Genomic DNA, 14,432 nt, shown 5'->3' with positions numbered 1-14,432 from the left:
CAGAAGACCAGGGACTAGGTGATGGGCCTCTTCTATGAGGAGACAAGGAATCATCAAGGACTGAACAGAAATTTCTAAAGAGGAGGAAGGAAAACCCAGGAAGCATGAGGTCCTAAAAGGCAAGCGAAAAAAGGATGAGGAGGGGGGTCAACTGAGTTAAACGACGCCGAAAGGTCAGGTAAGACAACTGAGAACTACCCACTGACTTACTATGGCTAAATATTAGAACAAAAGCTCCAAAGGGCAGGGGCTTTTAACTGCTTTGTTCAATAACATATCCCACATCCTTAGAACAGATCATGGCCCTATAAATACTTCTTTATTTACTGAATGAATGATGAACACAGAGGTCATTGGTGACCTTAAACAGTTTTCGAGAAGTGCCTGGGGGAAAATCCTAACTGAAGTTGGTTTGAAAGAAGAGAGGAACTAAAGACAGTGAATATCAAGAACTCTTCCAAGGAACTTTGCTGCAAAGGGAAGAAGACAAATGGGGTTGCAGCTGGCTAGAGAAATAAGACAAGAAAAAAAACTTTTTAAAGATGAGAGAAACAAAACCATGTTATCGAAGGGAATATCCAATAAGGGAAAGGCTGATGCAGGAGAGGGGAGACTACCTAGAGCAATGTCCTCAGGCAGGGTAGAGGGTGAGCTCTAATATATACTGAATGCGTGGATTTAATAGAAGCAGCAATAATTCATCTAATAACAGTGGGAAAGTCAGAATATACGCATACAGATGCCAGAATGTGGGAAGATTTAGGAGGACACCCTATGGAAGACAGGTCATCAAATGAAAGTAAGAGGAGAGAAGATGAAGGTATAAAATAGTCAATTAGGAAAGTGGGAGAGTGAATGGATAAAGGAAATAGAGTATGATTTGAGGTTCACGGTCAAGAAGTCACTTTAAAAGATTCCATAAGTTCCTGGCAACTTATCCCAATGTTAGGAAAGTGTCATATTCAATCCCTGCTTTTCAAGTGCCTTGGTATAATATAGCATCTATTAGAAGCCTGCTGGTTTTACTAGGAAAATCATTTCAGTTCGGTATCTCATAATCTTTGCATACTCTAGTTGACTGTACAAACCTCCACTGCATTTGTTTTGCAAATAATCAAGAACTATGTTGCTAACTATTAGTCTCTTCTTTAAAAAAAAAAACAATCTCTTATGACATCTAGGTCACTTTTTAGTTGTCTGAAAAAATTCAATTACAATACAAGCCTAGAACTTACAGATGCAAGACGGCAGAATTTCTAACAAAAGATTAAGCCAAATTTTTAGTGTGGGTGAAGCTGATTTTTCACTTTCCTTAGTCTGATTACAAAAATGCTGGTATTACTTTATGGTACTATAGGAGGATAGGCATTTAAATATTCACATACGTTACGCAATTTTGTATTTTGCTTGTTTTTACTGAACTGTGTGCTAATGCAATGATATATCTATAGAAATGAGCAATTCACATTTTCAAGAGGGTTTGATTAAACATGTCTTCTAATTTCAATCTCTTAGATGGCTTAAGTTTTAAACTCTTAAATGCCCTGAACAGCTCTGAATTATAAGATTAGAACCACAATAAAAATAAATATCTTATTATAAATTTTAATCTTATAGGTCTCAATTGGAGAAGGTGGGAACCATAGTTTGTTAATGTTCCCCAGGTGATTCTGATATTCTGTACTCCCTGTTCATTCTCATCTCTGGTTGAGAAACACTGGCTTAGAAAAAAAAAAGAACCCTCTCTAACATAACAATAAGTAATTTCTACAGCGACGATTCTCAAACTTTAACGTGTATACAAGTTATCTGGGGATCTTGTTAAAACAGGAATTTGATCTAGTAAGTTGGATGGGCCTGGGTTTCTGTGTTTTTTATGAGCTTCCAGGTGATGCCAGTACCCCTGGTCTACAGACGTTTGAAGAGCAAGGTTCTACAGAACAAGCCCATTTTCATTTGCGTGAGACTGTTATTCTTCAGAGCAAGTTTTTAATTATTCATCAATGTTTTATATATATTAAAGATGAAACCCTGGCAAATTCTCTTGTTTTCAAAATTACTCCATCCTCGCTCACTGCCTAGAGGTATATAAATAGGGAATAAACACTAACACAGTGTAAACTGTCCAAATATATTAAATTTCAAGTATCTGCTGTTTGGAATTATTAACATCATTATTCCCTTATACCAATAGGAAGCCAAATGTATATAATCAGATGCATGTTCCTTAAAGAAAAATTCTCAAGATTTAGATCATATCTCTTACTGGATAACATGCCACAATTTAAAAAAAAAAAATGTAGAGGAAGACAGTGACATTCAAAAGCATACTTATTTAAGAATTCTTTTATTTTTCCTCAAATTTTTACAGAATTGTTTTAAAATGAAATCTTAGGACTTATAGAAATGTTTACAAACCAAAACTGATCTATATGATTCTCTGCCTCTTTTCAAAAGTAATAATGGATAGCAGTGATGTTATATATGTTTGTCTAAATCAACTGGGAAAAAATTATGGAAGACATTCTGAAAATAATTACATGAATTACCTGCTCCTGGATGTTTAGAAATTATAGCTTTAGCCAACACCGTGCCTAACAGCTTTGAAACTGAAATCCGTACATCATAATTGGAGCCTTCAAAGGACTTAAAACATAGCGTGGCCACACTGTCCAGATCTGTACTCCACATGAAGATGGCCTCATTCTGAAGTTCAAGCAGACACTACTCAAGTGGAAAAATAAGAAATTAATGAAAAACAATATAAATGTCAGGTTCAGAACTATGTAAGTTGTAGAACCTTTCAAGATCTAACAAAAATAATACACAAATCCAAAGTACCTAAATAATGACTGCAGGGACAAGAAGTGAATACTTTTTAAAAAGTCATAAAAATGACACTATATAAAGCAATGTGTCCATATAGGGTGGCAGAAAGACCCATTTCTAATTCAGTGGGCTATAAAAAATGTCTTTAGAACCAATCTGCTGGCCAACATAAACAACTTAGCTATCTAACAGCTATGTTAAGAAGGCATGACAGGGGGAGGGTATAGCTCAGCGGTAGAGTGCCTGCTTGGCATGCGTGAGGTCCTGGGTTCAATTCCTAGTACCTCCATTAAAATAAATAAATAAACAAACTAATTACCCTCACCCCTAAAAAAAAAGAAAGAAGGCATGATAAAAACAGAAACAAATCACTCTCAAACAACACAAACTCTACATGTACATTTTAGTTTGCACAATTATAGAGAGGAAGCATAGAAGAGTGGAAGAAATACTCAAGAGGCTGGTAACTTGGACGCCCCACCTCCGACAATGTGCTGCTAACTACTTTAAGAAACCTGGGAAATTCATGTAATTCCCAGGGCCTCAGTTTCCTCATATGTTAAAATGAGACAGTCTTATCTGAACACCAGAGTCGTGGCTCTAAGATCACGCAGCTGTTACTAATGTTTTCACAGGGTTAAACTGAAATTTAGTTGTCTTTAATTTCTAGCAATTGTTCATTTTACCTTTGCAGCAGCACAACGAACAGCCATAGATCTGTCTGTCAAGCAGGATCTAGCAGCTTTATAAACATCCCTGTGACAAGGTGCAGCAGCAGCTCCCAGTCCGTTCAATATATTTTGCAGACTTAGCATAATCTCATATCGACCTTGAGACTATCAATGATGAAAAATGTAAGGAATAGGAAAAAAATTGCACTGTGAAAAACAGCATTAAGTATTGAAATTTATCTCATATATTAGAGAAATACTCAGATTTTTGTTCACATTAACGAAGCTATTCTGACACCAGAAAACATTAATACTGCTATTTTATGAAGTGTTTACTATTTAAAGTGTTATTTGTATATATTACACTTCAACACAAAATAAAGTTCTTAAGATTGATGTGAAGATTAAATGGAATGACGGAAAATGCCTAGCACAAAGCTTGTATGCTGTTAAGCATTTGATAAACGGTTGCTATGAATGAGGTAACATGGTTAGAGTGCATGGCCTGCCACCTACTAGCTACACGTACTTGGGCAAATCTGTTTCTTTATCTGTTAAATGTTTGTTGTGAGGATCAAATGAGTTACTACCTGTGAGGTGCTTAGAATAGCGCCTGACATACAGTAAATGATCAATAGAGTTTACGACTATTGATATTTTATCATTTATTGGTCTGACTAATTTAACTCAGGTTGAAAGGATGCGTTTAGATTTTAAAAGACTTGGGTTTGAATCTCGGCTCTGATCCTTAGTAGCTGTGAGACTTTAACTTGTTCTTACTTGTCTTTAAAATGAGGATAAGATGAACCCCACTGAGTCAGTGTGAGAAGTAAAAGTTCCTCTGTGGGGAAACCAGTTACCATAGTGCCTGGTACACAGTAAACATTCAAGAAATAGGAGCTGTTTGTATTATGATGTTTTACTAAATGCTCCAAATGCTTTCTCTGTTCCAGGAAGTGAGGCCACTGTAGGTAAGTTGAAGTTGGAGAAAGATCAACATTAAGTATCACTTTCACAATAATATTATTAATTTATTTTTGTTCAAAGGAGCACAATAGTGAATAATTATAGGTGGACATAACAAAATGAGTCCTAATGGGAAACTTGTTAAGCTACTTTTATGCCAGTTTCAAATGCCGTCCATTACTCAACCAACAGAGTTAAGAGAAAAAAAAGTTTAAGGTGGCCATAACTCAGTAAATAAAAGTTCTTGCAGACATGTCTTTCTAAATAAAACTAGATTTCTGGATGTTAGCAATCTCTCCCTCTGAATCACCTCCCTTGATCTCTAAGGAAACTATTGCTCAGGGGAGAAGTGATCCACTGAGTTGATTCTCTCACTAGTTTTATGTTATGGACCTCGCTTCTCCTTAAAGCTCTTGAATTAGCTACATTCTTTTTGAAATTTAGTATATTTTACATTTGAATTTTCCCATGTTCTACCTTGGTATATTTAAAAAAAAAGTGTGTGATCAGCCAGTGTTTTTATAAATTACTTCAGAGCTGTTTTCTAGACTGTTTTTCTAAGTAAGGTAAGAACGGGAACTGGTAATGATATTTTATATTTAAAGGTGCTGAGTTATCCTTAAATATGAGGGACCACAGATGTAAAACTTTTGATATATAAACATACAAATGCTTTCATTTCAAAATTGATTGGTAAAACTATAGTTGGCAAGAGATTACAGTATCTTGGAAGTCCAATGAAGAGATAGCTACAAAAACAAAGAGGGTTTCACAGTGTAAATGATGCCAACAAATCAATGAGGCTAAGGCTGAGAATATACTCCCCTGCCAATTAAAAGGTCACCCTGATCCTAGTCATGCTAATGTCCTCCACACTCTTTCCCACCCTGATTTTGTTCCTTACTCTCTTCTGATGCTGATACAATACTAATCCATCCATCAGGAACATAGTAGTTAGCAACTCTATCTGGACCCTCAGACAAGCCCTGGCTCTGGCAGTTGTAAATAGGATCAGATAGAAAAGGTGATGTGAGAAGAGAGAGCAGGGATGGGTCTGCCAGATAAACACCTTAGTTTTTGCCCATTTGAATTTATGTCAACATACAAAATTTTATTATATTATTGCTTTTCGCATAAAGATTCAATATACAAAGTACATGTGTACATTACCTAGAAATATTTCATGTATGGATATATTTACACGCATACTAACTATACCTGTCATAGGTAAAGCTCTTTTACTGGCTCTAGAAACCATAAAACCTATATTTACCTCTGCACTCTTCACAGCTTTAAGAATATTCCCCACTGTATCAGTAAAGGTGTTACCCAATATCCTACCCAACTTCTTGTACAAAGAACCCAAACACACCACAGCAGCACTGAAACGACATTTAAATTAGAAATTAGTCATGAATGAAAAAACACAAATAAAAAAAATCTTAGCACATGTAAACAAGACTACTTATTTTTACTTTTAAAGGATAAAATTTCCTGGAATCTATTCTACTGTTAAGTCCTAAGGAATGATACTTAGGTGAGTATCAAATAATTTAATTTGCAATACAAGAATTTTAAAAAGATGTTATCTTCAACTAATCTAAATCTCAGTCCAAAGATTTCATTCCCTCAAATTTTTTACAAACAATTTTTAATAAATCTGGGCCTCATGTATCAGATAATCAAAGATGGTCTTAAAGACATAAGGAACAGAACAATGTTCTCAAAGAGTCTGAAAACTTCATAGGAAAATACATTCTAAGCTAAAAATTAGATCAAGAAAAAATTTCTATAAAATTACTACTGTGGAACCATAACATGGCAAACTGCCTTCTTTAAAGCAACACATGATAAAATGAATTGAGTTTTGTGGAGAAAGAAATTAACCTGTTCTTCTAGGCTCTTAGAAGAGTATATTTCTATATACTTACTATTAATTTTCACTACTAAGAACCAATAAACTAAAAGAACATTCAAAACGTGAAGAATTTAAAATACCTGTTTCTTAAACATTCAACTGCTAAAATTTTAATCTGACAGTTTTGATTCCCAAATCTAAGCTTTGAATATGTCTAAAACACCTTTTTTTTTTTCAAATTGTACAGTCAATTACAATGTGTTTTTCTCTGGTGTACAATATCCCAGTCTTAAAAGAACTGTTTCTCTGTCAATGAGAAAATGTTAAATCTTTTTGAAAGTCAGATTTAAAAAAAAATTAGTACAACAATTTGCATTCAGTTTCTCAATGATTATCAAGTAGTTTGGGTTCTTTACAAAAATGATACAACAAGGAAGGACTCTTTTATGTTCAGTTTTAATTTTTAACTTACAGTTTAGTGGGAAGGTAACTTGGAGAATCATCTTTGCTACGAATAAGATCATTACATTTATCGATTGTCTCGTAAACAGAGAATGTGTCTCCAATACTATAAAGAATACCCAGATTCTTAGCAAGGAGTTTACGGGTAGGAGGCCCTGGGGAGCTGTTCAACAAAGACAGGAGCTGTTCAACGAGAGTCTTCTGTTTCTCCCTTACATCACTCTAGAAAGGAAGGTAAACAAGACAGCTCAAAAGTCAACACAATCACATGCAATCCTCTATGATTTTTCTTTCATAGAATTAAGAACTAACCGAAGGCTCTAGAAAAATGCAGAATTATTTTGACTAAATGCTACAAGTAAGTTGGTGGTGTGGTCATTACATGTCATGAACAGGTAGCTTGTTGCTCTACTATCTCCAAAAAATAAATTCTGATGTAAATAAATATATACCACAATACAGCATGGTCTCTGTGAACAAAGACAAGGGCTCTATTTCTTCTCCTGTATCTTTCTTCTGCTTGAAAAGTAGAGCAAATTTGTATTTTAAAGCTTCTTAGTCCTTAAGCCTCTGCCCTGTATATACCTGCATCAGTAAGCAGCAACCTATCCCCAGAGCTGATCTTATGATGGTTATCTATTTTACTCAGATCTTTTTCTAAGTTTAGTGCCATTTTCTTTTGGCAAACTTATGCATTAAATACCTATAATGTTACTCCATTTTACTTGTCTGCTCTCTGAAAAAGTACAACATAGCATCACAGTGGTAATGGTATTCAGGTGTTCACTGAGTCTTAAACTTCCAGAATCAAATGCTTGTTAATTTTGTACGGATTTTTGTCATTTGTTAAATGCTATCTGTCTCCATGAGTAGCATCTTTGTACCACTTTTGCATTACATATGGTATTGTTATTATGTAGGAGAATATCCTTATTTTTAGGAGATGTATGCAAACGTACTGAGAAGTAAAGTACAACCTCACATGGCTCAGTAGATCAGTCAGTCAATCGAACAGGGCAAAATGTTAACAACTCCTGAATGTAGGTAAATGGTATTAAAGATTAGTTCTTTTTTCTTCTTTTTTTGGTACCCATTTCATTAAGAGGGAACATATTTACTCAAAGACTTCAACTCATATTCCTCTTAAAGAGCTCACACCTTTTTCTAAGGGAAACTCCCATTACATTGTTTAGCACTATACGCACCACGACTTATGCATATGGAGGGACACAAGGTGCAGAAGATAACGGTAAGGAAATCTAACACAATGTAATCTGCAGTTAGTTTTTAATGTATCTTAAAGTAATATCAAACACATTGGCTAATTTCTTCCTTTTCTTTTTAAACAGAACAAACTTATTAATATTCCATTATAAAGTCTTAATAAGGCCTAGCCTTTGAAAGCTAATTTAGGATATTCTAGACAGAACTAGAAAAGCAAACCAAAGGAACTAAACATTATCTGGCACTTAAAAGAAAACCCAAAAAACAGTTTTTGAAATTTTACCCACCCTGCTGGTTGCTAGCAAGAGCTTCTCCAAGTATCTCAACCAATCAAAAATAAACTCTGCCTTCTGAACTTCACCCAGTTGACTATATGCTTCTTCATTCAGCAATAAGCTATGAGCTAATTCCATTCCTTGAAGAAAATTCTCTTAGCTGGTCACGATTCTTCTCATTAAACTTCAGTCAATATACCTAAGAAAAAAATCTGTAATACAGGAAAATAACATTTTAAAAGGAGAGTGAAAAAGAAAGCAATCGCCATACTGGAAATCTTCCACAGAAAAGCACAAAGCATAAATAAATAGAGACATCTTTTGCAACAGCTCTAGGGTGAAACTGGGAAAATTCTACAAGTAAGCCCCAGTTAACATTGACACAAAATCCACCTCTGAATTCTGTACTCCTTTTTTAGAGGACAGGCAAAATAGAGCAGCATTACTGACATTCATCAATAAAATCTTGCTAAGCAGAAGAGACATTCCATTAAAATCCTGAAAATTTTAAGGTTAGAGTCCTCAAGTGTTAAGATTTCCAGTTTTCTCTGTACCATAAGTACCCTTCTAATAAAATGGGTCTTGGGTACATATTAACAAATGACTAAATATCCAGACTTCTGACTAAAATACTGTAGTAAAGCATGACATCCCTCTGGGCCTTTGCCCAGCTAGATAACCTGTCGTTTACCTGGAGATACAAACCAGGAGCAAAGGGACTTATTTCCAGTAGCATTTGTCCCCACCCCTACCCCCATAAAGACTATGCTTGCAGTAGCCTGAAGCTGGGAGTTTTAGGAAAGATTCCCATCTCAACCAGCATAGTCTCCTTATCTCTGTGAGCCTTGTTGTGAAAGCAAACTCATGTTTTTGAAGGCACTTGGATGGATGTTGTCCAGGGATCATAGCAATAAAGATCATATCTACTCTCACCCAGATCCAATATAGCCTACTGTTGTCACAAATAATCAACAGAAGACAGGAATTTGATACAACATTGTAAAATGACTATAACTCAATAAAAAATGTTTAAAAAATATGTAGAACAGAAATAAAGAAACAAGAAAACAACTTAAAAAAAAAAAACAGAAGACAGAGGAGGTTTTTTTTTTTTATATTCATGAGCATCTCCTGGATATACCCCAGTACCTTTCTAAAACATATATAACATATAAGAATGTGTATATAATACATACATACACACATTCACACACAAATTTGTAAGATAGCATTTGTGGTTATGGAATCTTTTATTTCTAGGAGGTGCATGCTAAAGTATACAGCAGTATACTTTATATAAAGCAGCATGATGTCTGCAACTCATTTTCAAATGGTTAAGTAAATCAATTTAAATATGGCAAAATATTAAGTTAAATATAGTAGTGGGTATGTGAGTGATACTTTTACCATTCTTCAACTTTTCTGCATTTTTAAAAGATCACAGTAAAAAGTTGGAAAAATTATTTAAGAAAAGAAATTAAAAAAACAAAAGCTGGCTTTAAAAAAAATCATTATTACTACTTATAAGAGTAACAGCTATCATCAAGAACATTAAACAACAAAGAAGGTATATACAGATAAGATGAATACTCTTATTCATTAACGTATCAAAAAAACCTTGATAATTATAAATAAAATTCTAAGCTAAACAGAAACAGGTCATTGGAACTGCATACAAACACAGACAGAATGCTACAAGTAGGTAATTAAACTAAACCATATAAAATACATAGCTCATATTCCCCTAAGCAAATCTTCATCTTTTGTAGAGAAGCCTGTGAGTAAAGACGTATTAGAAAATCAGATGGGAGACATGGGGATGGCTTTTCTTTCTTTCATTATTTCTCTCAGAGAGTGTACAGGTATAAAATTACCTAGAGTTCCAGATCATCATAATTATTATATACCTAAAAGAACCTTTTTAAAAGACAGCAGCTGCAAACTGGTACCCTGTTGGCCAAATCTGGCCTACAATATATGTATTGAGGGAAGAATTAGTTACTAACATTTAAACACAAGATTTTCATGAAAATCTGGGTCCATATCCCCTTATAGCAATGAATGACTGAATCTAAGAGGAGCAAGGACTCTCCAGCAGATCACAGTTGTCATCTAGACCACCTTATTCATTTACATTATTTGCCAACTTCTGTGGGTATTCAGGTTTTCAATCCCTACTCTTTACATTACTTTTGTCCTCTGGCTTGGGCCAAAATTCTGGATTCTGACTAGAAGGCTGCCCCAGACATCAAGACAGTTTTCATCATCACTGTCTTCTCAAGCCTATGCTTTTTTTTAGCCATCTGGGTTGTCCTTTCCCAAGTAATCCTGCCTGCCTGCCCCACACCACCCAAGAACTGGCAGTAATTGTCCTCAAAAGAAAAAAAAAGTACATATTAGATTATTTTCAGAAACGTCAATTTTAAGGGACAAGAACAATAAAATCAATGGTGCTAACAACTTCACTTTTTACAGAGATAACATGAAGTTTTAGCTTCTTGTTTAAAAAATCCCCCTTTCCTTTCTTAAATTATTGAAGTAAACTGACCAAAACACACACAGTTAAGGATGAAGTTAATAAATGCTACAAAATCATTTCCAAAAGACACCTATTAAGTACACAGAAGGTGAAAAGCAAGTTTGCACTCAATATCTATGACTGCGTGAGGGAAAAAAAAATAACCTCAGCATTATAGAGAAAATTTCTTACAACCGCTAGGGCAAGTCAAAATCCTATCTTAAGAATCAAATTACTCTTTTCAGAGGCCATCAGGACTGCTGAAGAGACATTTTTTCCTTGGGCAGCAGCAATATTGTGGTGTAAAATGATCTATCAAGAAGCAAAATAGCTAACACAATGCAATAATAAATAATTCAGTGAAAATCTTGAGATCATAAGCAGGTCATAAAGTTATCTCCAATGCCCCCAATACATCCCTCATACAAATTACTCCTAAAAGAAGCAGACAATTCGCATTGGCAAGCCCACATTAAACCCCTAAATCTGAAATGCACCTGTGATCTCCACACACGTACTATCAATGAGATAAGCAAATGCATTTTGCAAATAACAATGTTCCTGCTCTAACCTGAAGTTTCACTTTAGGAAGATGAAAACAAATGCAGCCAGTCTACTGTATGTTTTAATATAACCACAATTCTATGACTGTATATACCTGAAGAATACTTATTTTTCTAACTTTTCTCTTATTTTCCATTTTCATTTTTGTTGAGGCTACAAAGCGATTTGTTTATTAAAAGTAGACATATATAGTGATATATTTTTCAAGGTACTTGAAAAAAGATTCCATCAAACCACTGTATCAACTGTAACACTCGCCATTATTTTTGACAGAAGCTAATTTTTATTTACTGACCACTTACTATAGTCTAAGCACTACTCTAACTGCTTTACATTTTCGTGAATAATTAGCCCTATTTTAAGATGAGGAAACTGAGACACAGAGAATCTGAGTAGTTTTCCTACAGTCACACAGAAACTGGTCGTTACACTTAAGCAATCTGACTACAGATAAATGTGTTTTAACAACTAGAAACTACTGTGCTGCCACCCTTTCATCCAGTCAGGCCTGTCAGACACCTTGAAGCCAGGGATTTCATTCATTCATTCATTCACTTACCTTTATTGAAATATAGCTGACATACAATATTATGTTAGTTTCAAGTGTAGTACATAATGATTTGGTATCTGCAAACATTTTGAAATGATCACCGTATCTATATAGGGTTTATAGATCTACTTTGGTAGAGATGGGAACATATGTTGAAGTTTACAGGGGGAAGTCTTCCTCGTCTTTTTGGCCATTTTAGTTTCTCAAAGTGATTTATTATACCATTTTGAAGAGAGAAAAGAGGGAAAAATTACAAATAATCAAACAGAACAATCAAACACAAAATAGACAGCTTTATTAGTTTTTTCCTTCCAGAGCATGAAAAGACCAATTTACAAAATAAACAAGCTATTAAGAAGTAAATGGAACTAATTCCAGAATGTATAAAGCACCAAAAGTTTTGGCATCTCTCTCATACTTAAATTACTTTTCTTTGATTCTCAATCCTCTAAAGGACATCACAACAGCTTCAACTCAGCCACCAGTCTTTAGTTTCTTAGTTTTGTTCAAAAAACATAAAGCAAACAAAAATATACAAACAAAAACGCCTCTCAAGAATCTCCCACACTTCAGGATACATATATAAATCTTAAAATCCACACCTTTCAAAAAAAAAAAAAATACAAAACAAAAAACCCCAAACAGTAATTAGCTTGCTGAGGAGGAAGGAAACTTTCTCTACCCTTCTAGGTTTTTCTGGCCAGTCTAAGAATCAAACTGACATAAGACAGACTAACAGGAGAAAAAATTTAATTTTGTAAGCACAGGAACCCCACACACAAGAGGGTCAAAGCTGCAGGTATATGGAAGGTTCAGAGACAGAAAGGTAAAATAAAATGAGGTATATCTGCCATCTTAAGCCAGGGAGTGGGATAGGAGCCCGGGGCTTCCAAGGGCAGAAAGGGCCACTCACAGGATGGTAAGAAGAGACATTTGATAATTAGATGCTTGCTCCGACATATACATGGGGCCACATAAATATAATTTATCTCTAGTAGTAACTCTCATCTGGGAAAAATCTTCAATTTAAATTCTCCTAGGTAGTCAAGGGAGAAGCAGTATTTCCTTTAGAATGAGCAGGGTCTCTCCGCCTTTCAGAATAATCCTCAAGCAAAATCCTCACGTTCTGGGCAACTCATTTTGAACTCTCAGAAGATTTAATCTAGAAAGAAGATGGATCATTCCATCCTGACCTAAGATTCCCTTTGACCTGTGATTCAGGCTTTGTGAAATTAAAGTTTACAAAACAGGAGCTCACAAGTTACATGGAGCATTAGGTAATAATTAAGATATTGCTTATATGAAGGCTACCCCTGGTAGAGAAAACAATGAGATCTTTTTGTTACTGTACTTTATATACCCCTAGACATGGTCCTAAAGTTGAATTGCTGACACACTGTACTTAACTGGCTTCAGGGTAAAATGGATATTGAAGTAAGTCATTTATAATTTTAGAGTTAACAGTTTTATCTCCATGATTTTTAAATCTTGCCTGTATTCCATTTTTGAATCTAAAACATCTTGCTGCTTCTTACAATGTACTCCTTTCTTTAGAATTTACCTAAAAAAAAAATCCTTTCTTCAGGAAGCTTCATGATTAATTCCTCTGTTATACTCTCTTTTCTTGGTATGGCACTTTTCCCATTATTATATTCATGTTTCTTAAAATGTTTGGCTTCTCTAACAATCATTTAGATTGTAAGATTCTCCTAGTACTTTTCCAAATCATGGTTCAAAAATGTTAACAATGATTCTTAGGGCAGTAGCATTAAGGATGGAGTTATTTACACTAGTCTCCAAATTTTTAGTGATTTCAAAACTTTTAAAATGAAACCCTTAACAACCAAGAAATAAACTAAATTTCTGTTAGATTCCTAACTTTTACAATTCACAATACCATTTGTCAGCATCATCTTGGTAACATCACAAATGGGGAGGACACATGTATAGCCTGCTGCAGTTTAATGGCAATGACTTTCTCTTTCCCAACAGACCCCCAAATCACAAACTGACAATATTGGCTATTATTTCCTGAGCCAGGAACTTTTTAGGTGCTTAATTTATATCATCTCTAGTCACCACAAGAAAGAAAGCAAGGTAGGGATTACTGGTTCCCATTTTATGGGAGGAAAAAACTTAGATGCCAGTAAACAGTAGAGCTAAGAATAAACCCAGGTCTCTTTGGCAACAAAGCTCATTCATTTTCCTCAATGCTAGGTAGCCCTTCCACTGGGGCAAAAAAGGAAAAAGAGCATTTTCGACATTAGGATGTGAGGGGAATAAAGTAGAGAACAGGACATGGTAGCAGGAGGAAGGGGGAGCATTACTTTATGTTTGGGTTCTTTCTCTACCTATTTCCCCCTACGCCTTTCAGTAAATCACAAATTGGCTTCATCTCCCAAGTTCTCCAAGGATAAGGGTCAAAACAAACAAAAAGGGAGCATTGGGAAAATAGCAAAAGGAACAACAAAGATGAGGTAGGCAAACTTAAAATTAAAAGAAGCTAAGCATGTCA

The 14,432-nt window shown here is 34.9% G+C and overlaps 1 protein-coding gene across 4 annotated transcripts in view; it reads right to left on the bottom strand.

The window, feature by feature from the left end:
• HEATR5A (HEAT repeat containing 5A) overlaps window positions 1–14,432 on the bottom strand; it is an 87,735-nt gene that overhangs the window by 67,654 nt on the left and 5,649 nt on the right. For all 4 annotated transcript variants that reach the window (XM_074365687.1, XM_074365689.1, XM_074365688.1 and 1 more), the window contains exons 3-7: window positions 8,298–8,497; window positions 6,797–7,008; window positions 5,740–5,848; window positions 3,516–3,665; window positions 2,550–2,724 (exon numbers count right to left, since the gene is read on the bottom strand). In XM_074365687.1, the coding sequence (XP_074221788.1) occupies window positions 2,550–2,724; window positions 3,516–3,665; window positions 5,740–5,848; window positions 6,797–7,008; window positions 8,298–8,423 (772 nt within the window). In that variant the 5' untranslated portion in view covers window positions 8,424–8,497. The remainder of the gene's footprint in view (window positions 1–2,549; window positions 2,725–3,515; window positions 3,666–5,739; window positions 5,849–6,796; window positions 7,009–8,297; window positions 8,498–14,432) is intronic.

This window comes from Camelus bactrianus, chromosome 6 (genome assembly GCF_048773025.1).
Source record: "Camelus bactrianus isolate YW-2024 breed Bactrian camel chromosome 6, ASM4877302v1, whole genome shotgun sequence".
NCBI classification, from domain to species: Eukaryota; Metazoa; Chordata; class Mammalia; order Artiodactyla; family Camelidae; genus Camelus; species Camelus bactrianus.
This window is presented reverse-complemented; position numbering and strand designations above follow the sequence as displayed.